At 38.5% G+C, this 26,571-nt stretch overlaps 1 protein-coding gene and 1 long non-coding RNA gene across 6 annotated transcripts in view; one reads left to right on the top strand and one right to left on the bottom strand.

The window, feature by feature from the left end:
* Positions 1-22,988, top strand: part of LOC148380735 (uncharacterized) — a 183,964-nt gene extending 160,976 nt beyond the window's left edge. Inside the window, exons 5-6 of one of the 5 annotated variants that reach the window (XR_015854694.1) lie at positions 21,655-21,836; positions 22,474-22,602. This is a non-coding gene — a long non-coding RNA (uncharacterized LOC148380735). Of the gene's footprint in view, positions 1-4,442; positions 5,553-5,789; positions 6,912-21,654; positions 21,837-22,473; positions 22,603-22,851 lie in introns of those variants that run through there. The other 4 variants (XR_015854696.1, XR_015854691.1, XR_015854689.1 and 1 more) reach the window with 4 other exon arrangements.
* On the bottom strand, positions 513-26,480 carry LOC148380734 (uncharacterized). The gene is made up of 30 exons (XM_088363869.1): positions 26,357-26,480; positions 24,425-24,549; positions 24,200-24,336; positions 23,991-24,110; positions 23,639-23,755; positions 23,279-23,465; positions 23,053-23,218; positions 22,765-22,987; positions 21,653-21,826; positions 21,425-21,502; positions 21,315-21,326; positions 20,978-21,067; positions 20,864-20,908; positions 20,595-20,639; positions 20,427-20,471; positions 20,312-20,347; positions 19,853-19,906; positions 15,719-15,754; positions 14,885-14,920; positions 14,760-14,804; positions 12,158-12,211; positions 11,735-11,806; positions 11,410-11,445; positions 10,148-10,192; positions 6,561-6,593; positions 5,779-5,934; positions 5,577-5,631; positions 3,897-4,091; positions 3,108-3,185; positions 513-2,739 (listed from the first exon to the last, which is right to left on the bottom strand). The coding sequence occupies exons 2-30, from the start codon at positions 24,504-24,506 to the stop codon at positions 2,552-2,554; spliced, it is 2,640 nt and encodes an 879-aa protein (XP_088219995.1). The 5' UTR covers positions 24,507-24,549; positions 26,357-26,480; the 3' UTR covers positions 513-2,551.
* Between the last annotated feature and the right edge of the window lie 91 nt (positions 26,481-26,571).

Below are 26,571 nucleotides of genomic sequence, written 5' to 3'. Positions count from 1 at the left end.
AACATGGAGTTTTCAAACCTTATCCACACCTGTTGCATTTTGTTTCCTTGAACCTATATTCCGTTATTTCAAAAGGCTGAATAAAGAACAGTGCCGGAGATGCTGAACATTGTGAAGGTGACCTTCAGTTTTGTTTGAAAGTGTACCCATTGAGTGTTCATCTCTGGCAGCATGGATACTGTGCTCTCATTTATCCTTGCACACTGGAGTCTTTTGTCTGGCAACCTAATTACATAGTTGGTGAAATCCATTATATCAACCCCAAACTGTCGAGTAATTAAAAATGGCAAGGAACTGACTCAAAGATTTTGGGAAAGTATGGTCCATAGTATTTGCAGTTTACCTGATTGTATTATAAATATATTGTCCCCATGAATAAGGACAAGAAAATAGAAGGGTTAAAAGTTAGTGTTTTTCTTAGGTTGTAAAATAATATAAGATGAGCAACAATATTTATTGTCATATAAAACACATTTGTAAAGCCAAAACAACAACAAACAAACAAAATGCAATATCGTCCAAAAATCAACAAACATTTATTTACTAATATGAAGATAAATAATGCCCAACAAAATAGAAATTACAATTTCTCTTTTCAGGATATATTACAAATACATTTATGGCTTTGTGACACTACTCCAAAGTGATAAACAACTACAAAGGCTATTCATAAATCATTGCACTACCAGGATTGGAGGACAAAAGAAAAAAACGATACAAATTAAAAGCAAAGTTTGAGATTTAGTCAATATAACCATTATAGTTTTCAAACTCCGTCACAGTGTACAAGAAATACAGGGGAATGAAAGCACCTAGCTACAGGAAAAACTGTGAAAACTTGTTTCATTGTTGTTGAGCTTTTTCTACTCATATAATGGTTTACAATAAGACCATTCAAAGGGTTCTCCAACTGCCATAATCTATATCCAATTTGCAAAAATAGGATGGTTGGTATGGACAAACATGATTTTTTTTATTTTACCTGCTGTTGTTCAGTTTGAAAATCTCAACCATTATTTGCACTCGTTCATACAACAAGTCATTCACGTGCTGTGAAAACCTATGACAGTTTGCTATTCTTTGGGGACTCCATTGAAACTTGCCAACTCTGACAAGTCGAAATGTAGCGTAGGAAAGTGGAAAAACATCATTTAGAAAGCGGCTTCCTGATGTGCAAAGCCCGTCGAGAGGAGCTTGTTAGTTTTGTTATCCCGCAAGGTATTTTTTTGATGGTTCCAAATGACATTTTTTTTGCTGACGTTTGTGCCAAAACTCTTTTCTGTGGAAACGTAGAGCGAAACCTATTGTTCCAAGGCAACTAAATTTAATCTGCAGGTAAATGTGGGGTGATACAATTTCATCTGGAGCCAAAATCATCCCACTCCTTGCAAATGCATCGTTTTGCTGCCTCCGTCTTCTTTTTGTCTGGAGACGCTCATATGAATGCTAAATGCATCTACCTGCATCCGACTGAAATAGCTGCAGTTTGTCTCGACACGCTGTAAAGTTTATCTGAGAGACCTTGGAAGCAGCACATAATTCTGATCTAAACAGCTTTGAGTCCCTAGAAAATAATGAAACAAAACTAATCTGCACAAATCATCGGGTTCTAGCAACGATGTTCGTTCCCGATGACTGCCGCTGTAAATCGCCAATTCACACTGCAGGACGTAACAACAAATAAAAAACAGATTGAAATTGGGTAAACCCTCTATGAGTAATTGACTCTCCCCTACTGTACTGTAACTGCCTCTCGATACAGTGAGATGGAGGCAAAGGACTACTTTTGTCTAAATGGAGCTCCTCAGCTCACGAATACTACAAAGTCAGTGAATTTTTCACTGTGATATTGGAGGATTCAAAATACACATCATAGAGCAGCACCAATAGAGTTGCACTGATTATTTTACTTCTATAAATGAACAAATATTAAACTCGAATAGGCATTTTATATATACATTATTCTCAGCAGGTAACAGGCCTCTATTTAAAATATCATAAGATATACATTAAAAAAAATAATACATGCCTAGATCCTATAATGTAGGTGAGGTAAATTAGAGATTGAAAAAATTCTTCTAGAAATGCAAATCCAGTCAGTATTACTAAGCGGGTCAATATAAATATAAATAACAGGATTCTTAGTAGCCTGTTTGTCACACTGGCTGATTTAAGATTAGCACCAGCTTTTGTGTTTAGGATAAAGAGGGTGATAGACCTGCGCCAGACAAGATAACAACTACAATGTGATGAAAGGGTCTCCTTTGGTGCTACTCTGTTTTTCTGGCACTTGGAATTAATAAACGCAACAAAACTGAAAAGTACAATTTGTATCTCAGAGTACCTCTTTGACCATGATTTCTGTAAGGATGAATCACCCGTTTCAGTATGACTCAACATATGAGGATATTTCTGCCTCCAGTGTTGCTGTTCTGCACACAAGGTGCTTGTGCAGGAGTCACACGTGAATCGGCGATACGATAAATGGCCTCTGGATACATGTGGGTGTTAAAGCCACTGGCACTTGTGTCCCTCGCTGTTTTGTATGCCGTCAGATATTTGGTCCTTTGCTGTAATGTTCCCTTCGGTTGTAGGTCTGATAACACATGGATAAGTCACATATCCCCGGTGTCCCTGGATTACCCCTTTTACCGGGATCTCCAGGGGGTCCTGGTTTCCCAGGAATTCCCTCGTCGCCTGGCTGTCCGACTCCATCAAATCCACGAGGACCTCGAGCCCCTTGAGTTAAAACAATGGCAAGAACAAAAAGAATAGAAACACAAATTGCCACTGGGTTTAATGCATAATTGAAGGAGCAAAAAAACATATATATATATTTAAACTTACTGTTATAACTAATGGAAAACCGGCAATAATGTTCGCCGAATAATGTTATGTAAGTGTTCACAAAAAGCATCTACCCACATATTTGTTAAAAACGGAACATCCTTGATGCATTTCCATTAAAAGTGCACTACTGCTTTGATCAGAGCTCAGATGTCAAAAAACTGCTAAAGTGCTAAAACATTTACAACACTAGAAAATTCAGTAATGGCTACAGGCCAGTAAAGTATACTTAATGATTCTATGACTCTCTTTTTACATACCTAGCTGTCCGGGTGGTCCTGGGCGTCCCTGGTGACCCTCTCCTTTGCTCCCCTTGAACCCTCTTGGTCCTATTTCACCTGTGAACATACCATGTCGACTTAAAAATCAAAATATATCACGTCAAAAGTCACCGTGACGTTCATCTTGCATACTGTTCATTTTCACACAATATGCTATTGCTCAATTTTAACGCCTCCCCCCCAAAAGTCTTTAAAGTCCCTCAGAAAGGTAAAAAGAAATTCCATGTTCAAATGTCAAACTAAAATACTGCATAATTCTTCCCAATGTGTATCTATTTTTTCATATTTTATTATTTTTGTGTCATTTTTCTTAATCAACATCACGGTTATCCACGATGACAAAATATATATTTTTTTTAATAGCTGTCTTCCCTTAAACTAACAAGGTGTAATCATATTCAACAGTGAGATGTTATAGTTGGGCATCTTCCACAGATGATTAGCCACTTGAAGGGTGATAAATCAAAAGCGGCTCATTAAGTTTGCTTTTGCACGCAGTATTTATTTTATTTTGCTCTGCTGACTTTTACTGGTGTTCAACTTGTTTAATAAGCTTGTTTTACGGGGTACATTGAGCATCAACACATCCAATTTGTTAACTGTTGGAACTCTTTTGATTTTAATCGGCGTTGAAAGCCGCCGTAAATATTCCCGCATTGTTTTTTTTTTTGTGAAAAGGTGTAAGAGAAAATATTACAGTACTATTGTGTACTTGCAGTGAGGATGAATTTGTCAATACTGTACGTCAGAGCCTAAAGGAGTACTTACCTTTGAGTCCAGGAGGACCTTGCAATCCAGGAGTCCCTGGATATCCCACAGAGCCAGTTCTGCCAGGATAACCTGGGATTCCCATGGAGCCTTTCGGTCCCGGGGCACCTGTCTCACCAGGTGGTCCCTTCATAGTATAGCAGGATTCACATCTTTCTGATCTATCCACGGACTGGAGAAGTGCTGGGAGTTGAGCTAAAGGGCACAGCCAGATATTACTGATTTGCTCAATAGCGAAGGGCACAGGATGCATGTTGGGAATACAAAGAAGCCAAATAAAAAATAATAATAATCGTTTTGAAACCAGCAGCAACAAAAATGACAACCCTTTATAATCGGTGCTCTCTTAACAATTTATTAAATGGTGAATAGCAAGTTAAATCTCCAATTTAACGTCCAGAAGAAACATCACCAAAGCCAGAACCAGTTAACTGATATTATTTATCATTCTCCTAAACTCGCCGTTTCTACTTGAATAAGAAGCCAATCAGAATCCTTTTTACCATTCAGCCATAGCTAATTATGCCTTCCATCTTTCCCCTCAAGGGTCTGCTGATGTTGCCTATCCACTTCCTATTGCTCAAGTGAAACGGTGGAAGATAATGATCTGCAGAAGCACCTTGAAGCATAACAATTGTTATTGTTGACATAACCGCCGCAACAACCTCTTGAGTCAAGATTCGTAAGGTGTGAATGGATGAACAAGAATAGAAAATGCCATCTACAATATTGACAAGTATGTTGGAAATGTTAAAGCGTAGGATCACCATGGCAACCTCCTGTTGCATACAAACAACAGGTGCACACTCCAATTCTCCATGACCGATCCATCCTCAGGTTTCCTCACCATTCTTTCTTCTTGTCTCACGACTTCTATTCATTCGAACAAATCGTATCTGCCGAGTCTTTACCTGCAGTTTTGGAATAGCTTGTACTGAATCACACGTCCATGACACCAACATTCGATCAATAATCACTTATAAAGCAACCGACTGTTTGAAAATCCATATGGCATTATGAAAGGCATTAGTGACGGAAGGATGTCTGTTATTCATCATTGACGTTCAGATAGTCAATTATATATTTTTTCTTTTTAGTAGAAAATCTGCACTAAACTTTTAAAAGATATTACAACCAATTTTTTGATGTACTTATAACCCAACCCACACCCTCTAAAATGATTCATTTTCTGAATCATCAATCTTTGGCTTGCTGGAATTTTGAAGAACTAGAATTCCACCAGTCCATTTTGTCCATGGCCAAAATGATTTTCTAAGAGCTGCATCACAGCGAATTACAAATATGCCCTTGAAGAGCTGTGAGAAGGATATCATAGCACATCAATCAATCATATTAATAATATGTTTCCTTAGCACAGTTGCTACATTATTCATGTCATGTCTATGATATCAATGTCAGTCTTCGTGCATTAAAGCCTAATATTATGTAACTTATAAATGGGTTGACTTGTTCAAATCTCTTGACAAGTGGGCACGCTGAGTCCAAACAATTAGAATGTTTCAGCAGTCATAGCAAATGCACAATAATTTTTATTTTTATTTTTAGAATATACAGGTTCCAATTCAGATATTACTGGAATGTTGTATTGATGGATTTGAATCTGTGAAAATCCTTTTCAGACATTGACCTTTATGCAGAGACATTAAAACAATTACTTACTGCGTAGAACATCGGTGCAAAGCTTTATAAGATGCTCATCTGATGGTGACTTGCCCTGAAAAAAAAAACAGAACCAATTTTTCAAACAAGCCATAGGTTCAAAAGAAGGTCTTAATCTTAATCTAGCCTTGACATTTGAAACGTAATCCTAAACTTGACTTTATCTCCTTTTACTGACACAATAATGAGCACAATCACTCACTGGCTTTCCAGGAAATCCAGGCTGACCCGGTTGACCGGGCAGCCCATCCAGGCCGGGAGATCCCCTTGGACCAACAGCGCCCGTGTGACCGTTGTGGCCCATGTCCCCTTTCTTTCCTTCAAGCCCCCTGGGGCCTTCATCACCTTTCAATCCTTTCTGAAAGACGACAGATGAGAAAATATCTTACATTATAGAACCATTTTTTTTGCAGCAATTAGAAAAATTGTTAAAAGCCTTTGTAGGGTGAATCAATACTCCGATACCAGCCTACCCGATACAAATTAGCAATATCTTTTTTTTTTTTTTCAACAAACCTAGGGACTAACTAAATCAGACTCCGTTCAGGTTTCAACTGAACATCTAATTTCACCATTCCCACTTAAATTGCACTTTAACGACCTAACTACCTACCAAATGGCTTTTTTCTCCTTCCATAATGCCGTTATATAATCATAAAAAAAAAGCCTGCAGCAATTACTTGTTCGTGATGTGTGTTTTATACATCATCAACAAATGAGACAGCACGTTCACAATAACCCCATACTTTCATATTACTGCTGACAGTACGGTTTGCTGTTTCAAATGCGTACGGCTTTGGAAAGAATCCTTTTGTGATGTATATTTTTGCCCGAGGGGAGGGGTTAGATTCCCCAAGGCCTAAAGGTATTGGCTCTGTAAGTCTTCCAAAGACGCTGCGTGCAAGCTTGTCAGGGCTCCTCACAGTGGGGTAGAATAAGAGAGAATGGATTATATCTAATACCGTAAAGTCTAATTTGACATACCTCTCCTTCCTTTCCCCTGGGTCCCACTTGGCCCTGATGTAAGAAAGAAAAGGGAGCAGAGAGGGTGGGGATGAAAAAGAAGAGGAAGAAATGGAGAAACATTAGAAATGAGTGCTTCCGTATCAAAAGCTGAGACGGGGTGTCAGAGGAGCGATGCTTGCAGCTTCGCATTGGTGATGCAGAGCTGCTCTTTTTTTTTCTAGGCCCCCGTCAAAGCCTTTGGCTTACACAACGTTTTAGATTGCTTATTCCAATGCAATCTCAAACACTCCTTTTTGTACTCGCTGTAACGTAATGAAAAATGCATTTGTGAATCTTTTATTCCTTTGAAAACAGCATCTGCCGGTAACACCGATTGTGTAAGGCTGTTTTGCGGAATTAAACACTTTAACGTGTATCTGACACTCGAGGAGTGTTCCATTTCCCCGTGAAAATACCTTATTTTTTAATGAATCCTTTCTGATGGTAGTGTCGTGTTTCACAAATGATTGTTGCCTATATTGAGGTCATTTTTATTCTCAAGCATGGGTAGCAAAACATAATTTGGATTAGCTCTGATATTGCTAGCGGAAATAATATCACATTGCAAATCAAAGCTTGCAAGTATTTCTAAACAGGCCTCTTGGCGAGTCATTTTATCCATCCAAGTGCTAAAGGAAGAAAATAAGATTGGTCTGTTGAAAGTATTTAAACATGTGTCTTTTGAGATTACTTTTTAGATTAGATGTTTAATGAACCAATATAGTTTGGTAGCAAACACTGAGGCGAGTTCAGTTCAGTTCAGTTGCCGTATTGTCCTGAATTTAATTTCCAGCGCAATGCTTTTTGTCTCCCTGCTGGATGATAAAAGTAACAGGTGATACTGGCTCCTAATAACTAAAAGGAGGCAAAGGAAAAAAAAAGTCAATACGGATACACAGAAGCAAAAAAAATTAAAAACAATTTCATTTTAAAAAAAAAATCTGTCTTATGAAACCTTGTTTGCCATTATATGCATATGGGTTTTAATCATGTTAATTATTGTTATAATTATTCTACTTGAATGGTCTCAAATTTCCAATCTAATCAACCTTTTTACACAACAACGCTATTATGTCTTGACAATAATGGCTGTGCACTGAAGTGGGTGCGATTAGAGCAAAACACATTTGCGAGCCTGACGGGTTCCAAACAGGTGAATCCAAGAACAGGTTTTTAGTCACCGACTGCTGAGTCATATTTTTTTCATTATATATTTTTCAGTAGACAAATAGTAATGTAGTCACAGTTTGTCTAGCAGTGTAAATTTACCATGCCCTCAAATAACTCAACACACACAGCTGGTTTACACACCGCTGGCAAGAAAAGTGAGTAAACCGCAAACTGAAAATGTCCAAATAGTGCCCAAAGTGTCAATATTTTTTGTGGCCCTCATGGGTACAGAGTTCAACAGAGCTTCACAGGTAGCCTCTGAAATCCTTCTCCACCCGTCCATGACGACACAACTGGTGAATTTTAGAGACCTTGTGTGGCCTCCGTTTTTGTGTCAGGATGGGCCAAAGAATGCTTAAACAGCAAGGCAAAAAAATCTATCAAACAAAAAAAAAAACTGTAAGTAGAAGCAGGTTGGGTGATTAGTGTGAATTGAGCTGTAACTGGAATTCTGAGCTGTGGGAGCGCTTGAAATATTGGTGTGAAGCTGCAAATGCGACACAAGCTAGGGAGGTGCTGACTCGGGAAGAGACACGAGGTATACGTCAAGCTCGGACAGAGTTGTGATACATTTTTAACATTTCCTGCGGAGTTGAGGCTCTTTTATTGAGTTGTATCAAGGAGCAGCATAGGTGATGTGGGAACAGGCGCTTTGCCTGCTGACTGAGGAGTTAACAGGCCAAGGAAAGGTTGCTAACAAAATCCTTTGACATTTTCTTGGGAGTTTTGTTTCCAATATGGACGTTGTTACCTTAGAAAACTTGCCTTGTGTTCTGAAAATATTTACTAGGCTCTTTGTGTTCTTCTAGATAGTTCTTTTTTTCTCTCTCTAGGATTTTATTCAGGCGAATAAATCAACATTTTTAGTTTTCCTTTCATCACTGAGCTGGGAGTGTTTGTACTTGTAGCAAATGTTGGTATTTTGTCAGGGTTTCTAAAAGGTTGCAAATAGTTGCAAACAGTTTATCCTGTCGCAAAAAAAACCCCAAACATTTTGAACATGTTTAAAATGTGATGGCGACAAGAAAAACTGTTGGCAATCATTCAAATCTTTGCAACTGAAACCATAAACCTTCTGTACTAATTACAACTGAAAGAACTCAATTTAAAAAAAAATGAAATAATGACCAGCCGTGATCAAAAACAGGATATTTAACGACTATTCGGTGAAATAAATTGCTCTCAAAATATAGAACAAATACCACAACATTTACTATGTTGCTCTAAAAATGAATTATTCATAAAAGCCTGTTATATTCTTTGCTGCCTAGAAGAAAAGATGTTTGTTTTCTTACTGTTAGACGAGGCACTATTGAGCCGTACTTATTCTACCCCGTAGGAATTAGGAAGTCTTTTGGAAGACAAATCGTCATGCACATTTCAACTGTGACACATTTGTGATTCACTGCTGATATGTTTCGCTTTGGGACTTTGCCACTGGATGGGAGGGGCTGAGCTGGCTTTAGAGAATCAACATTTAACCTCCACACTGAAAAATATAATTGCTTTACATTTCTCAAGTGTCACGAGCTAGATTACACAACTATATCTCCATGCGATACAAGCTGCAGCAGCGAAAACACACGTGTGCACACACACACAGACACACACAGACACTATGATTGGATTCATTGTCTAATCCCTCTCGGGGGATGTGAAAATCAATACGAGAGTAATCAATACTTGGACTCTGTCTCAAATGGAACTTATTCAGTGTCATTAAGAAAATAATGAAATACAAATCTTGCCTTGGAAGTTGGAAATTGTAGATCACACAGACATGTGTTTCATCATATCTTGACAGGTTATTGATAGTGACGGCTTGTGTAAACATGTTTTGAGATTCTGCTGGCTTCTCACTCATCACTGCAAGCTGTTTTAAGGAAAAACATCTGTGGAATATTTTTATACACTTTTATGGACTTTTTTTTATTCCCTGTGATGCAGGATTGTCACATATAAGAGCAGTTGGGAGTAATGTGCCATGCTCAAAGGCATGTCATCAATGGTTTGGGAATTGCAGTCCAATTCCCATAATATTGCTGAGATTTGTTTTGTGTTTGTTCTGTTTTATATTTTTTTTATTTCAACGCTTTGAGCAGAGTAGGGAAAATAAAAAGAAGCTATAATTTGGGTTCAGCATGGATATGGTTACTGCTTGGACTGGCTTTAGGTAGAAATATGAGCCCCAAGCTACATTAAAAGGCTGTAACTCTTAAATAAGGTCTTGAAGCCTGGACATTGTTCTTCTGGAGGATTTGCCTCATCCCTTGTGTAGACACTTGTTCTCCATAAAGTCATTAAGATTCACACAAACACCCATTTTTGTCCCTTTGCAGCAGCTACAGAAACATTAGCGTCCCCTAGTGGAAGTAGAAGAATACGCCCACACTTACAGGTATGGCAGGAATTCCTGGCTCGCCTTCTCTGCCTGGATCCCCCTGCAAGGAGACATAGCACAATTAGGGAAAAGTTTGTGTCTGTTTGTTTACAGCCTACGTGTGTTGTGTGTTTGTGCAGAAGACACACAATGTATGCAACAACCGACGGAAGTGTGTGTGCAAAAAGACAGAGAGGAGAAAAGGTCATGCTTACCTCAAGCAACCAATAAGAGAAACCCACAGAGAGAGGGGATAGGAACTAGCTTGCAGTGACCTTTAACAAACCTGACTCTATCTTGTATGTGACTTATAAAAGACACATCTGCAAGCTCTGATACTCACGACTCGCTTCCCTTCCATTCCCAATGGGCCATCACACTCTTTGCCATTTGTGTACATAGTGTGCAGCAAGCAATTATTTATTGCATGCTTTGATTACTTGGAATGACACTATATTCATTCCAGCAAAAATAAAATAGAAATGAATCGCAACAGGCGATTCATGTCATGGACCTAAATGGAATGGAAAAATTTGGCATCAGACTAGTTTTAAGTGCATTAGGCTGGTTCACTGTCCTGTTGTCATGGCTTTGATGTGATACTTTTATGGAGGAGAGAAGGGCTCCATAAATATTGTCCATTGAGAGCTGGTCAAAAGCAAAGGCAAAAGATCTCAACTGCCTCCCAGTGGCTGGCTGTGGTACAAAGCCCCCCCCCCCCCCCCCCCCTCTCCATACACACTCACACACTTGGCAGATAGAAAATTTGACACATTTTAACATCCAAGTACTTGTTGAATTAGAGGAGGATTTCTGTCTTGCTATGTATTATCCCAAGTGTACATTTTTCAATAATATTCCTCCACAAGCAGCTGTCGATAAAATTCTTGTTGTAGAGAAACGTATTAGATTCTTTTTTGACAAGCGCTGCCGGTAAAACTTTAGAAGAACTCTAAAAGCAGTGTTCCGTAACTGTCATTGTCACTTTCCAAACTATTAAAAACTTGGCAGAGTCTGTTTCCAAATGATGCATGACAGTATCGCTAGTATATTTTGGCTTTTGTCGGCCTTTTGAGGTAGCAATTAGGGAAATTCAAGACTATCCTCACCCATAGTGGATATTTGAATAATTCAGTCAAAATTATCTGGCACATTCCTATGGTTTCAATCTTGCTAAATAAAATAGTGCACAATTTTAGGACTTAGACCTTTATCACACAATATATGTAATAAGTAAAAGTGTGTTGCTGAGGAAATACTAAACAAGAAATATTGTACCTTATTTCCTTTTGGGCCAGGCTTTCCATTTTCTCCCTACAGAAAATATTTATGTTAATACCGAGAACAATACAAAGAAAACATATAAAGTAAGGAAAGTAAATCTGAATAATCAATGGTGCCTTTGGCGCAACGCATAGTGGGGACATTAAGCCGCATCTATGTCATTAAAGTAAAAAGAATAATATGCTCATGCGTGGAAAATAAAACTATGTAGATTTCCCTGCAGCAAACGAATAAATTATTCACCACGTTTGAAATTGAAGACAGTCTTTTACTTAAGGCTCATACATTTTTGCTCATGTGTATTGTTCGGGACTCTTACCCAATGACCTTTGTACCCTGGATGCCCCGGGGCACCTGGCAATCCTGGAAAACCCGGCTCCCCTGTTGAGCCCTGGAAAAGTGAAAGATAGAGGCAGAGCCATTTCAAAGATCTGGATTATTCTTCCCATGGTTTTGCATTTCGGAGTAATGGGGCTTAAAATAATTCATGTTAGGTCAATTGAAAACATGAGTTGTTTATTTTATGTGCCTTATGACTGACAACATCTCCATGGTGACCCTAGAATTAATTTCCCTCTTAAAGATTTACGATTACGGCTTCTAGGTCATAAAAAAAAAAGTTTTGAAAGGGATCACAAGAATCATCCCAAACCCTGACTGGGTTGCGTTGACTTTTTTTTTATATATATACAGAAGGTCAGATCTTAACAATGGAAGCAACAACATAATCTCATCAACTCACCTTCTGCCCTGGTGAACCGAGACAAGTATTACCCCTCGAATCACCGCAGTTCCCCTAGAAGAAAACACACATGGCATTTTTTTTAGATGAACACTGTAGCATACAAATGTTTTCATATTTCAGTGCAATTGTGGAAAGTTACAACTGTCTCTATTTTTGCAGAAATAATTTGTGAACGAAATGAAGCTATTTTGTAAGTCAATGTTCCGAAGAATAATTTGTTTTGTTTGTTTTGCTGCAGGGGGTAAAAAAAAGTTTTGCTTTGTTTTTCTAAGGATTTGCTTCATCTGCATTGTCTCCAATTACAGCCAAATAACCTCAGTCGTCCAGCAAGACAATGGCTGCCAATAACTGGAATAAAAAAAAAAAGGTGGATTTTACAACAACATAATAATGAAAAGTAAACAGAGATTGTATTTCTTTCTATAGCTTTTGGAATCCCTCCAAGTATGACATCAATTGATAAGAATGACCCAAAAACTCGCTCAAAACTCATCTACTCGCTGAATTAGAAGTGTTGCGAAGCATTCAGCAAATATGCCGGATGATTGAATTGTGAAATGATCAATTTTGTGAAAACAAACGAGATCGGCTTTTATCAAAACCCCTCCTCCTTCTGTTCCTCCACTGCATCCTCCATCTCTGAGCTGCATTGTGTATACACATTGGGGAAAGTATTATGCATTCCAAGGTCATGGACATATGAGCATGTCAATGCGCCTCCTGCTTCAGTTATTATGACGCACCCAGAACCCCTAAAATATTTTAACAATACTGATTTGATGCTTTGAAAAAAAACAATCACACTGTCAATAGTGTTTCATATTTATGCGCGTCTTTGAATTCAAAAAGCAAACAGAATAGCAATTTTCCCATTATCATTCAAACTGACAATTTGATTTTCACACTAGTTCACTCCATCCGTGCAAAATGAAGTTTTCTCCACAAGAACATCAAGTGATTACTGGGGGGGGGGGGGGGGGGGGGGGGGTATAATGGAACAGGCTGAGAATAGCCAATCGGCCTGGGAGTTCCATTAGCATAATAACTAATTATGACGTTCAAAACACAGTCTCTGGACCCATCTTGGCCCATCTCTGCAGACAGTCCTCAGGGATCCTGGTATTGAGGGTAGATATTGGAAAGGAAAAGGGAGAAAGAGAGCCATGCCAGAGGGAGGAGGGGGAGTGAGAGAGTGAAGGGATGAGAGGAAAGAGAGAGTTGGATGAAAGAGACACTGTGCTTTGGGCTGAATGTGACAGAGTGCATGACGGCTTCGTCAGGAGGCACTGGGGGAGAAATGAGATGGCTCGGGTCCACGCACACACATACGCTGCATTTGCATTCTGGCTAAGACACCCACATATTGCCTATGCACAAGCAAGTAAACATGTGCTGAAGCCCACTATTTAATTTTTTTAAATTATTTTTTAATTCCATTTTTCATTTGTACATCAGACATTCTAGATTATCTTTTTTTTTTAAATAAAATATGACAACTTAATAGAAGCAATGTGAATCACAAACATATTCACAGCCAAAAACTTCTAACCTCTAAGGCACTCCACCCACGCCCCCCCAAACTTGAATAACAACTTTGTGTCTGTAGACAAAAAAAAAATTAAATTATAACTGCGTGTGTGATGATTGACTCCCATGGGGGGGGAACCAAGTTGGCGTTAATAGCGGGGGAAGTCTGATGACAGTGTAATCATAGAATTTAGACTTTAGGGATGAAAATATGTTAATTGTAGCAGAGCTACACATCTGATGTGACAAACAAAACTATAATTACTCAACTCCTCATTGCAGATTTGCTTATAGTCTATAAACCAGGAAGCAGGCGTGATTACTTTTAAGATCTAATATTGCAACAATTGGCTTAATTTAAATATATTGCACTTATTCAGCAGGTCTAACACTGGCTAGGCCTTCCAGAGTCCATCAGACATCTTTTATGACGTAGTCTATTAGGCAGCAGCATCGCAACTGCAAACAAAAGCGGGATTAATAAATGGAGTGGCGCGCCAGCTCTGTCCTGGATCAACCTCTGGACACAGTGGAGGGTTTTTTTTTTTTTTCCTAGAGGAGAATGGCGGCCAAGCTCTCATCTCATGCAGCAGACTCTGACAGCAGTGTCAGAAAGATGCAAGGATGGTCCAGTAATTAAACACTCCTCCTAATTCTTCCATTCAGCCACGCTTAAATGTTATTATCATTAAATAAAGCTAATCCTTTTAAATAATTCCAGAAGGTCAAACTGCTCCATTGTCCTGCCCTCAATATATGTCGCCATCACAAGAGGGCAGCAAAGTTAAGGACAACACAACACAAAAACAGAGGCAACGTGCACAACACACAAAATTGTCACCAGCAACTCACTGTCACATTTGTCAAAGTCACATCGAATTTGTATTCGTATTAATATCGAAACCCTTCATCGGCGATAGGAGCAACATACTGCAGTGCCGTCATGAGCTTGTAAAAGCTTTTCCTTCTATAAATATGACTAAGGGATCACTATGAAAAACTCATCAGTTTTTTTTTTTTCCAACAATCTATAAACCTTCAAATAAAAGTCAAATTTTAAAGTGAAACCTACCGGTGGTCCTTGTATGCCTGGTGGTCCTGGGTATCCCCTCTCTCCCTACAAAAAACACAAATGATATATATTTATTTTTAATTATTATCATCATTATTCCAAGATGCATTCAGGTTTAATGTTACCTGAGGTCCTGGTGGGCCTACTTCTCCTGGAGTTCCCTGAATTGATGTCAGAGAAACATGTTACATAATTTTCAAGCCATCATTAGTGTTAAATACCTAAACACAAATATTGCATTTAAATGTGTGTCAGTCTGGTTAGATGTTTTCTTCAGCTAAGTCCACACACAAAAAATGGCCATGTATTAGAATGTAAATAAACCACGCATGTTGTGCGGGACATATGCAGTCAAACCTTTAGCGGAGGTCAAATTAAGTTTACCTTGTAAAGGTTAGGGTGCATTTTAAGTTCATCTGGTATATCCTTAACTGAGTGGATGCTTGCCACTGAGTTGAACTCATAAGACTCCTTGCCCTTACCTTCTCCAATGGAGACCAGATTAGACCATAGCTAATGGACAGCTTTCAGGTATCTAAATTAAGTGTTAGGAAAATGCTCAATTCATTCGGTGATTTAAAAAAAAAGAAAGTGTTGGACTAAATACGCATTGCCTTTTTTAAACTCACACATCAAAGCGGAAGATAAAAAAAAAAAATAAAATTGGAAGGGGATTTGGATTTGTGGCTTGAGCATTTCTGTCATTTTCGATAACAATATAGCGAAAGAGGAAACTCTGACTTTAAAAAACTCACTGTCAATGTACTTTTAAAATAACTGCTTAAATCCACAAAACACTTTTTTTAAAGATGTTTTACAGCGTCAGTTCTGGAGAACCTCACTTTGCACTTTTTATTATACAAATATAATGAAATATCTATATAATAAAATATAATTTTAACTTATTATTGAATAGTTAAATCCCTGAGCGTAATGCAATATGAAATATCTGTACTCACCGGGGCTCCTTGAGCTCCAGCAGCACCGGGATCTCCCTGAGGACATGACACATGTGTCAATGCTTTGCAAGATTCCGATTTGCTCCCTGAATAATGTGTGCTGATTATCTAAATTATGTCACGTAATCCTGTCAACACTCCTGAAAAGACGATAAGATTAGAAGGAGTCATCAAACACATCCTGAGAACAGACAAGAGAGGGTCGTTTAGAATTAAATGGAGACTTCCTGTTGCTGCTGTTACACCTTTGGGGAAAAAAAAAGCCATATATTTGCTTCCCCCCAGCTAATTCATGCTACCTAACTGAAAAAGCTAACTGCAGAGTTGAATAATTAATGAATCTTTAGTTGTGACGCACAGAGTTTATGGGGAGCCTTGTGGCTAGCGGAACAACAAACTAACACATGCTGTACCGCAACACAGCATATAATTATTGTAAAAGTTGCAACCGGCCTCGAGTCACAAAATTCGACTGCCCGGTTTTGCTCGCCGACCTTTTGGTACTTTTATGTTGTTTGTTGAACAGCAGCAAGGATATAATTACTCACTTGCAAGGGAATTTGTTCCAGTGTGCTACACTGGCAAAGAACATGTCAAAGAGGGCTGTTAGGTTCATTTCAGATTCAGACTATCACTTTTTAGAAAATTAGACAAATGGTTTGTTGAGCCATCAACATTGCATAGGCAAATAAGTATTCATACTCATATTGGACAATTTTCAAAAACCTCACATGTACTATGTTTTGGGAATATGGGCGGAAGATGGAATAACCAGAGGAGGAAAAAAAAAAATTAATCCAATGGAAAATGTACAATAAATCCGTTCATGGCGCTTGCCTAGTCCCTGTCGACTTGCATGCCACTCAAAATATAACGTTGCTTCATTTGCCAAGTCACACACATGTTCAGACATTAAAAACAACATTTGAGCCCATCCACTCTACTGTGTTTACTGAACTTTGGTAAATAATTAAGTTGTCTTTCAAATGGGTTTACAAGCTTAGGTAAATGGAAAAATAAATCCACCGTAATGCCGCATCAGATTAAAATCTTTAGAGGGTGCAACATTAAATGGGATATTCGTAAACAAAAATGAAATGTTTCCACCTTTTGGGACTTGCAGTGGCATCGTCAGGTTCTGTTCATTGTCAAAGTGCACAGCCCATATGACATATCATTTTTTCCCTCCTCAAAGCACATGTTCATAATTATAAAGTGAAAAAGGGAGTGTAAAGTAAGAGCAAATATACAAGTGGAGTGATACTGCCCTTATAATATGCTCTTTACATTGACTGTATATTGCTACAGCTGGAAAGACACATTCACACGTTTAAGGTTAACTCCAGTACACTTAGCAAACTATAAATATCTTGTTCTTCCCTGCTTTATTCTATCACTGTCCTTTTTGCTAATATAGTAATAAATTAAATAAATGACAAAGACCAGACCCAGAACCTAAAACTGATGGGGGAAAAAAAAAAAGCCATATGATTGGAATGTTTTGATGCACTGCCACCTACTGTCCTGTGCTAATAATGCCTAGCTGTATCTTCTAAAGTGCCAATTAATAGCATATCATTTGGTTTCCGTTTTAGTATGCAAGGGTCAGTATGTTGGCCTCATGAGTTTTACCAACGGCTTTCATTATCCATGTAAGTAATTGCTCCGCTCATTCGACTATGGAACCACAATTAAGTGTGTTTTCTCTTGATCATTTGGAGAATATTAGGTCTCTGCTTATGTTTGCACTCTCCTACGTTTGTATTAGTGGTTTGTCCTTTGGGAGCTATGCAATGGCTTTTTATTACCAAGCCATCCCCGGTTCTACTATTGGGGTGATTAGTTAAGTTGTCCTGAAAGTTATCATGCTCTTTCATCGCAAATGAGTGTTCTGTAAATCTCCTCCGATGAAGTCCAGGACTTGAATACTTAAAGTGGATATTGAGAAAAAATGCAGTATAGTACTTTCATTAATTAAAGGTGGAGTAATGACAGAGGTAGCATCTCTCTTTGTAATATGGAATGTCAAAAAAAAAAAAAGTATAATAACAGAGATGACATCAGGTTGCTTTACATTCCAGTGTTTGAAGGTTTACTGTGGGAAAGCGTATGATTAAATCTAATGTTTAGGATCTCACATGGTAAAGTGAAATTCAAGGCTCATTAACAGTCAATGGAGCTGTCATGAATGAGACCAGACTTTTTTTTTTTTTTTAATACTGTTGAGTACTTTCCTCAGGCTATGACCACACTGACTTTGTTTGATCCTACAAGGTTGACTTCTGGGTGTTCTTATAAAATCACAAATGCTATCACAACTATAAATATGATGCAAGAAAAAAAAATCAGAGCATGATCATTTGGAAAATCCGTATCGGTTCTCAGTTCCGGAACCATGTTGTTAACTTGACATTCCCAAGCCATAATCACCGGGTTGTCATTGATAAGAGTCCAAGTGGATCTTTGTGGTTACATTCTTATATACTATATTTTATAGTAAAGAAGATTCTAACATCATATTATCCCCAGTAAACAACCTGGCAGATTGTTTCAGTCAACCTCAACTGCCTCTGTGAAAATTTCCTTTCGCGTGACTTGAAGATGCAACAGCTTCACTCAGTTGGTCACTTGTACTAGAAATGAACTGAGTCTTTGTTGGACACGTGAGGTTTTCGTCTCACCTGTGGTATATTAAAACCTAGGCGGTTCCAAAATAAATGTCAACAAAATTGTAGGGGGAAAAACGTGCACCCAAAATACTTCAAATGCGTCAAACCAATGTTGGTTTGTTCCGTTAGTTCAAAGTCAGCTTAGGCAAAACAGTTATGATGTAATATGGATCTTTGACGTCTATATCCATCTCTTTTGAAATAAAACCTTAAGTAAGCTCAAATCACTTGGTCTGAAGACAATCGCGCCATAATTATTAAATAACACTTGAGGCAATTACAGTGCTGCTATCCTGTGTGATCTGCAGCCTGCTTCCAGTAAATTGTTAGGGTGTTTAATGTTCCCTGACATTGTTGCAGAAAAGACATTTTTATCTGTTTGTTGGCGTTTGTCAAGCTGCGCTGGTCATGTCTCGAGCTGCTCCAGGCAATGAGGATTATTGTGTCCTTTTGCCACTATACAGTACTTACACGGCTCTACTAAGCTTTTTTGGAGCAGCCATCTGTTCATTTCACTGCTTCACTAGGCTCGAGAAACATCAACATCAAGAAATGAGTGTTTCTTGTGTCTCTCGGCACAGTAAAAATACTCATTTCATCCAAGACTGAAGACGTTTAAAAAAAATGGGGCATAATAGAATTCACATTTTGGAGCTTTATATTAATTCTCTTTTATTTTCCATTCAGTGCTTTTGTACATCATTCTGCTTTTTGCTGTAAAACACTTCCAGATTCCACAGTGGGAAACGGTTTATTATGATAGCGGGAAGAGTCCCAAATTACTGAGTAGACTTCTGCTGCAAGTTAGAGTGGTAGGAGACTCGTAGGAGTTCAGAGAGAGCTGAAAATAGTAGCGCACACATGTAACAAGTGGGCGTGTTCACAGATGTGTGCTCTGATTTCATCACATTCTGTTTTCAAGTTGCACATACTCAGCGCAGCCGTTTAGTTTCAGCGAGGGAACTATTCCGATTGACGACATGTATATGGGTCAAACTTGTGGCCTCCTTTGGCACACTACAACATCCTCACCACCATTAAATTGAGCTGGATTCAATTACCACACTGCGTCTTGCATGGCAGCTATAAAAATGACACTGTCATCACAGTGGCTCTCCCATTTTTAGGGCCATTTTTCTTTTAATCGGCAATAATTTTGACCTTAGATCATAACGACCCCAAACAGCCTACTGATGCATGATCGTGATGAGTCCCGCTTCCACCTGGCTAGACATTCAGAGCAGGAATGTAACACGGATGCAGCCAAACACAACACCATTACAGTAATTATCTTGTTTTTGTTCTCACTTCAAATAGCACACAGTCAATACCACCAACTGTGATGTGATAGGGGGAAACACATTTGTGCACAACACACACACACATCAGGCTAAATCTGGTGTGTTTTTTTTTTCTTGTGTGTACATATACCCTGTATACATTTGGCACATAATCATATCCTTACCTTTAAACCCTCCTCTCCTGGATATCCTGGTTCACCCCTCTCCCCTGGGAGACCCTACATTAGGAAACAGAAAGTATGTGAATATTTATGACCATTGCAATAATTTGCTTTATGTATTTGAGTTTGTGGTTTCCAATGGTTCACCTGTAAAGCAAACATCATTACTCACAAAACTTAATTAATTATGAATAATCCATCTTTCAGTAATTCTATATCTTGTAAATTCAAATTGCATTTCGAATCTAATCCGATCTGGTTCTTTGTGTGGTGTTAAACAAAATAGATTTTCTACTTGAGGGATTATCATAATACTCATTAAAATCAGTATAATAAAATAAATATGACATTAAAAATATCGGTTTTAAGATTCACCCTTAACTTCCAGCCATAGAATAATTTAGCTGTGGTTGTATGCTCTTATTCCATAATTCATGTTTAAACATCTTTATAAAGGATTACCTGTGGTCCTGGTAAGCCTTTTATCTCGCTGTCACCCTGGATAGGATCGAGTTTAATAGAAATGTGATTATCAGCAATAGCCAACACTCATTCATCTGTTTCTTCAGAGTCTTACCTTCATTCCAGGAAGTCCTCTTGGTCCTGGTGAGCCGTCAGCACCCTGCAGAAATGAAATTTTATAACCTGTCATGGTCTAAAAATAGATTTAGGACCCCAAATTGACACCAGCGTGGGTTAGTTAAACAAACAATGAGCTCCCAATTTAGTGAATAACAATTTTTACCTTCTGCCCCTGTAATCCAGGAGGGCCAGGCTTCCCACTTTCACCCTGAGCGAGAAAAACAATGGAAAACAAAAATAATCATCTTTGACATATTTAGAATATTTACATTGCCAAATTAAATGAATGATAAATATTTAGCATATTGTATCAGCTTTTTAACATGTAGAAAAATGACATAAGTTCATCATATATTAGATATTTTTTTTATATATATATATATATAATTGAGTGTATCACAGGAGGGAGATATAAATAAATCGCGTACTCACAGGCTTACCATCAGCGCCAGGTAATCCCACCTCTCCTTTGTCCCCCTGGAACGACATTATTACAAAATGCACACATTAAATACACTTTAAAAAGCAAGATTGAAGCATTCTTACCGTGCGTCCTGGTGGGCCACGCTGCCCAGGTCCAACAATACCATTGGAGCCCTCCACTTCTGCAATTGTGGCTTTTCGATTCAGAGGACACTACGGAAGCAAGGATTGACTCATTTGTACAAGAATAAAGCCAGATTAAACTTTTACATATTATAAATATTAAGTGTGATAATGTTAGGAAAACACATCCTGCTCATTTTCAATGTTGATTTTGAAAGGTTCGTTTAGCTCAAACAGCTTTATTAATTTTTCTCTCGACATCTGACTGAATTTAGAAGCACTGTTAAAGAGTATAACACACATTTGCGATGAGAATTATTCAAATGATTTCACTTACCCTTTCATCATCCTGTCAACCAAAAGAGAATAAAAAATAAAAGTTATTTTCAGTAAAACATTATAGAAATGTGACTTTTGCACTAGTGTCCAATCAGGTTAAAACTTTACCACATAGAAGATCTCACAAGCTGTCTCTCTCTCGCTCTGGAGAGGATCACAGTACAGGCGTAATTTCTGGATTTGTATCTAAGGTAAATAAAAAAATCAATAATAACTGATTAGACTTTGGCTGACCATTATTAAAAAGTATCATACCCGCTAACATTTGCATTATTATTGGCAACCAAATTTGAAGTATATTTAGTGCAGTGATTCCGAATTAAAATGTGTACTTACAGGAACAGTGACATCTATTTCCCGTCTCTTTGCCACCTGAGTCTTCCCATTGATGTAAATAGGCTCCATTGGTTCGGGTATTATTTCCTGCATCCTGTGATCGTCAAGGAAAGCGGTGACCTGGCTGGGTCTCACCAGGAGTTTAAGCTGATGCCACATTCCATCATATAGTGACTGACAAAAAGTACAAAAAGATTATTTCAATTTGAATCAATTGTGCATGAACAGGTGTGCATATTTTTTTTAAATTAAAATATGAACCATTTATTTTTTCCAAATTATCATTTCATTAAATAATATTGAACTATTCTAGGATCAATATTGATATTACTTTGAAATATTAATGTAGACAATTCTAGATAATTTTAGAAGTCTCCCTTTTTTCGCTTTTAACAGCAAGTATGTGACATAATAGCCGGATTACTAAATTTAGTTACACATTACAGTGAAACACTGAATCGTGAAACAATAAATGTCAGAAACTGCATGTCAGTAAGCACCCACGCATAATAATAATAATATGCCACTACAGGATTGCGCCATGAGCCATTTATTATTTCCCTAACCATTCTTTATTAAAGCCATTAAGCGTATACGCGTGCGAGAACAGAGGCGGTATTGTTTTAGATGGGCTGAGCCTTAGCCAACATCTTCAAAATGACAAATCACAGGCTACCACGATGTGCCACATCAAAATGAATACAAATCAAACAAGCGCAAAAAAAAAAAACATAATTGCAACCCTGTTCAGTGTGCCACACTTCAGTCGAGGTGTGTAAGAAGTGCGTTCGGAAAAAGTAACCTGGCTGCTTTCTTGACAGGATGTGTTATTATAAACTGCCATGGAAATTGAGGTACGCGTTCCAACTGCGACACATCCACCGGCGAGTTTCCACCGGGGAAATGTAGCGGTTTCGATTTGGAAAGATTTTCTTTGAGCCCACCTTTGGCATCCTTCACATGTCTTCCTTTATTCAAATGAATGCTTTTGTTTTGTCTGGAAGTGCTTCTACTTGTTGATAAAAAGAGGCTTTAACAGAATCTGTTCTTTCTATGTTTTGAGAATATAATATGAAAATACTTAACGTGCTTTTACACTTTTATATACCCACCTCGAATCCTATATTGAAGACAATCTTCTGCTCCATGTTTGTCATTTTAGTGGTGGTAAAGGTGACAGTTTTGTCCTTTCCGTTCAGAGTCACTGCAGCCTGGATCTTTTTGTCCTTTGATAACACCCTCCAAAGGTCAAAGTTCAGCATTTGGGCAATTCCCTTTAGACGGACGGTGGCTACAAATACGTAGGAGGGAGGAAGGCCTTCTGGGAAAATCTCTCTGGTAGGAAAAAGAAAATACATTTTATTACGCAACACATTATTAATCTTTTAAGAACACGTTACCTGGTGTCCTCTGTAATGTCAGTGGAAGACGTAAGAGTGAAGGCCGTCTCGGATTCCAGAGACCCGGGAATTTTCTTGGCTTTTTTCTCAATATTCATGCCCACCATTAGCTCGAAACCTTTCTCATCTCGAGATGCCACCGGTATCCTCGTGGGACACACGGATTCTAGACGATAAATAAAAATTCAGTTGGAAAGCTCAGCAAAGAAAGTAAATAGAAGCTTACCTTCGCAGAGTCTCTGTTCCATGGAATCTCGAATACGATCAATGGTGGTGTAATCTTCAGCATACAGGACATAGGTGGAAGATGGTTTGTTAGCGATGGATTCGAGCTCCGAGTTTATGATCTCGCTACCAACCCCAACTGCAAACACTGTAATGCTTTGAGCTCGTGCTTCAATACTGGCATCCACCTAAGGAAAAAAAAAATATTATTAGAAAGCAGGATGTGTGGTGACAAGTAAAAGGATTTAACAGTCACGCGTTATAAATATAACATTGTTTTCATTACAGTGTGGTTTGGAATTATCGTGAGACCGAGTGATAGACAGTACAAGTTGTCATTCATGCAGTGAATAATATTTACTACGTCATCTTGGGATTTGCCATCTGTGACCACGACAGCGATGCGGTTCTTGACTTGGCTGGCTCGCTTGGATGTGGCAAAAACATGGTCCACAGCAAACTTAATGGCTCTGCCAGTCTACAAAGCAGACATGTTCAATTTTAGAGCAGGTCAACACCTTGTTTCTTTAGAATTGAGATTTTCCATGATAGTTTAAACTAGCACACCGCGGGAACACTTCAAGGAAAACTTGGGCCAGCCATAACGCCAACATGTTCCAAAACGAAATGTCCCCTCTATTTACACTTATATTCATATTTCACTCAAACATTATAACAGTTGGTATTTGGTAAAAAAAAAATGCTGTGCCTGCCTGTGTGTTTCCTCCCATGTATGGGATGCCTCTAATGGCCTGAATGAGTTCCGCAGCACTTTGTTGTTCTCCCAGAGGGATCTCCAGACGATGAGTGTCACTGTACTGGATCACAGCCACCTGTAGTCGACACACAACATATTCAGAAAATGCAAAAAGCACATTACATGATAGCTATAGCAATGAATCATATAATGAAGTGGCTCTACCTGTGTATAGTGGGAGCTGATATCAAATTGACTGGTGATATTGATAAGCCATTGCTTGGCTGTTTCAAAATCAGCAACGCCAACACTCCACGAGCCATCCACAATAAAAACCAAGTCATTCACTGCTGTGCTACAGCCTGAACATAACACAAATTCAAAGGAACACTATGAAATAAAACATTTGTTTTAATGGAAGCAGGCATATCATTTTTATGATCAAACTACCTGCTCGGACATCTTCTTTCTTTTGTGCCGCATCCAGTGGAATCAGCAAGACAATTATACTCCACAGTGCCCAGAGCAACATGGCGGTTTAGGAGGGCGGTTCCCCTCGGTTCGGTCCAACTTGTCTAAACCATGATTGAAAACAACATGAGATTATCAAATATGCATCCAGCATTCCGTACATATCTTATAATACCCTATCATATTATTTCCTTCAATGCCATGTTAAATACTTTCCATGCATTTTTAATTTGCACCATTTGTCCAGTAATTTTTGATGTAAGCTATGTTAGGGTCCATTTTCCACCAACCGTAACGCTAGGCCCGACTAAATAACAATGTGCACACTATGCAGAGCGCTGATGGGAAACTTCAGTATAAACATAGCAGAGGGCATTGCAGAATATTGGCAGGAGTTTTGAAAAATTGGGAGGATCAGTCAGCTGAACACAAGACAGCGCTCTACCACAAAATTTTCTGTCAAAGCCTTTTCTCACTCTTGGCATGTCTGATGGAATTTGCTCTTATACGATTATGCATAATTTTGTACTGAATCCGATGACCAACTGGAACTGTGTCAAAGTCGCTGTGAGACTATAGAAATTATATTATAGTAGATCTTTATTTAAAAAATATGCAAAGTGAAATGAATACTGTATACTGTTCATCAAAAGTTACGATATTTGTTCAAGAATCAACCACACGCATGCACCTCGCACACAACCGGTCTGGCTCTGTAGAATCTATTTATAAACGTTCAAAATTGTCCGGTCATCGAGTGTGGTGTGCAAACAGTCATCAAAATGAGAGCCCAGCGTTTCTAAAAATGTCTTTTCAAGGATCCTCCAAATCGTGCCCGCCACAAATTCTCGTCTTGCATCTTTACAAGCTCTCCTTGAGTTTCTTCTCTTCATTACATGTACACAACGGGACTAGGTGGATCCCGACACTAAATTCCTACTGACCTCGCGGTACGTTTGCCTTAGCTATGGTGCAGTGCACCAACCACATCAACCACTTCATCTGGCTTCTGAATCACAGAACATTCCTTGTCCACGGACGCCGCTAACCCCGACTTTGCTTCCACAAGTTAAGATATTTAGAGAAAACAAAACAACTTGTAGATGTTCTGTCATTGACTGACAATGTGTATTTGACCAAAAATCTGATAAAATAGGCTCTACATTCTCCGTGAGTTTGAATCAGATAAGGGATGGATGGGTTGTCATGATGTCGTAGTTGGCAAACAGTTTTACAAGATTATAAGATTATGAGCAAAATGAAAAGTAAACACGATGTCTTCCGATTGGCTGCCAATCAAACCAAAAACATCACTTTGTCCTGACTTAACACAGCCTACTTTCTGAATAAATATTATCATATTGTCAAAGTATGACGATTCAAAAATTAATTTGCATTTCATTAGGGAATATAAGCATAAAATCTCACAGAAAAAAAAAGTCTGACTTGATAAGTAGAAACACACAGAAATACATGTAGGGAACAAATTCACAATTGTACACGTTCACACAGTAATTACGATGGAAGAGAACTTCAGACTTTCTAACTACATGGCGTTGAAATACCAAAAGACATGATGGGAAGGACTAAAACTGCTTTACCAGAAAGCGGAGAACTACACTGACCCATAATCACAGCCGGTCATGTAAGCTGTATATTTAGCTTTTTGTCCCCGCATTGTCCCGATGGTTGGTCACTTGTAGCCAAATCAAACTCAAGTCATGGAAAAAGTACAATGAAAAGTTCTCCAAACATGCATCGATACAACAGATGACTAAAATCACTTTATCTCACACAGTTTCCAAATAACAAAACGACTTTTTATTCTGTACATCCTAAAATTAAAACATAGCCTGAAGAGGCCACCTGCACATCAAACCCGAGTGAGAGGAAGTAATTAAACTTGCTTACCCTCTATGGAAGCACAGTCAAGAAGTGATGACAGGGCCGTGCGTGTGCTTCAGCGTCAAATATTCACAAGTGACGAAGATGAGAAAATGAGGAGACTCAAGTCCTGAATTGGTAGTGACAGTCCTCTTTCTGGTTGGCACATGAAATGGTAGGAGTGTCAGGGCAGGCCTTTATAAATCGTGGCAGGCTTCACCACAAAACCTAGCCAGAGTCCC

The sequence above is a fragment of the Syngnathus floridae genome, chromosome 20 (genome assembly GCF_059516105.1).
Source record: "Syngnathus floridae isolate MCC-2025c chromosome 20, RoL_Sflo_1.0, whole genome shotgun sequence".
NCBI classification, from domain to species: Eukaryota; Metazoa; Chordata; class Actinopteri; order Syngnathiformes; family Syngnathidae; genus Syngnathus; species Syngnathus floridae.
Note: the sequence above shows the minus strand (reverse complement) of the source record. Positions and strands in the feature narration are given on the sequence as shown.

Bases quoted from the DNA above. Each gene is read 5' to 3' on its own strand.
- LOC148380734 (XM_088363869.1), bottom strand. From the start codon at position 24,506: ATGTTGCTCTGGGCACTGTGGAGTATAATTGTCTTGCTGATTCCACTG. The intron at 22,988-23,052 runs GTAACGTGTTCT...TTTTCCTACCAG, and splicing joins GACATTACAGAGGACACCAG to AGAGATTTTCCCAGAAGGCC. The intron at 2,740-3,107 runs GTATGTAAAAAG...TTTTAACTCAAG, and splicing joins AGGACCACCCGGACAGCTAG to GGGCTCGAGGTCCTCGTGGA.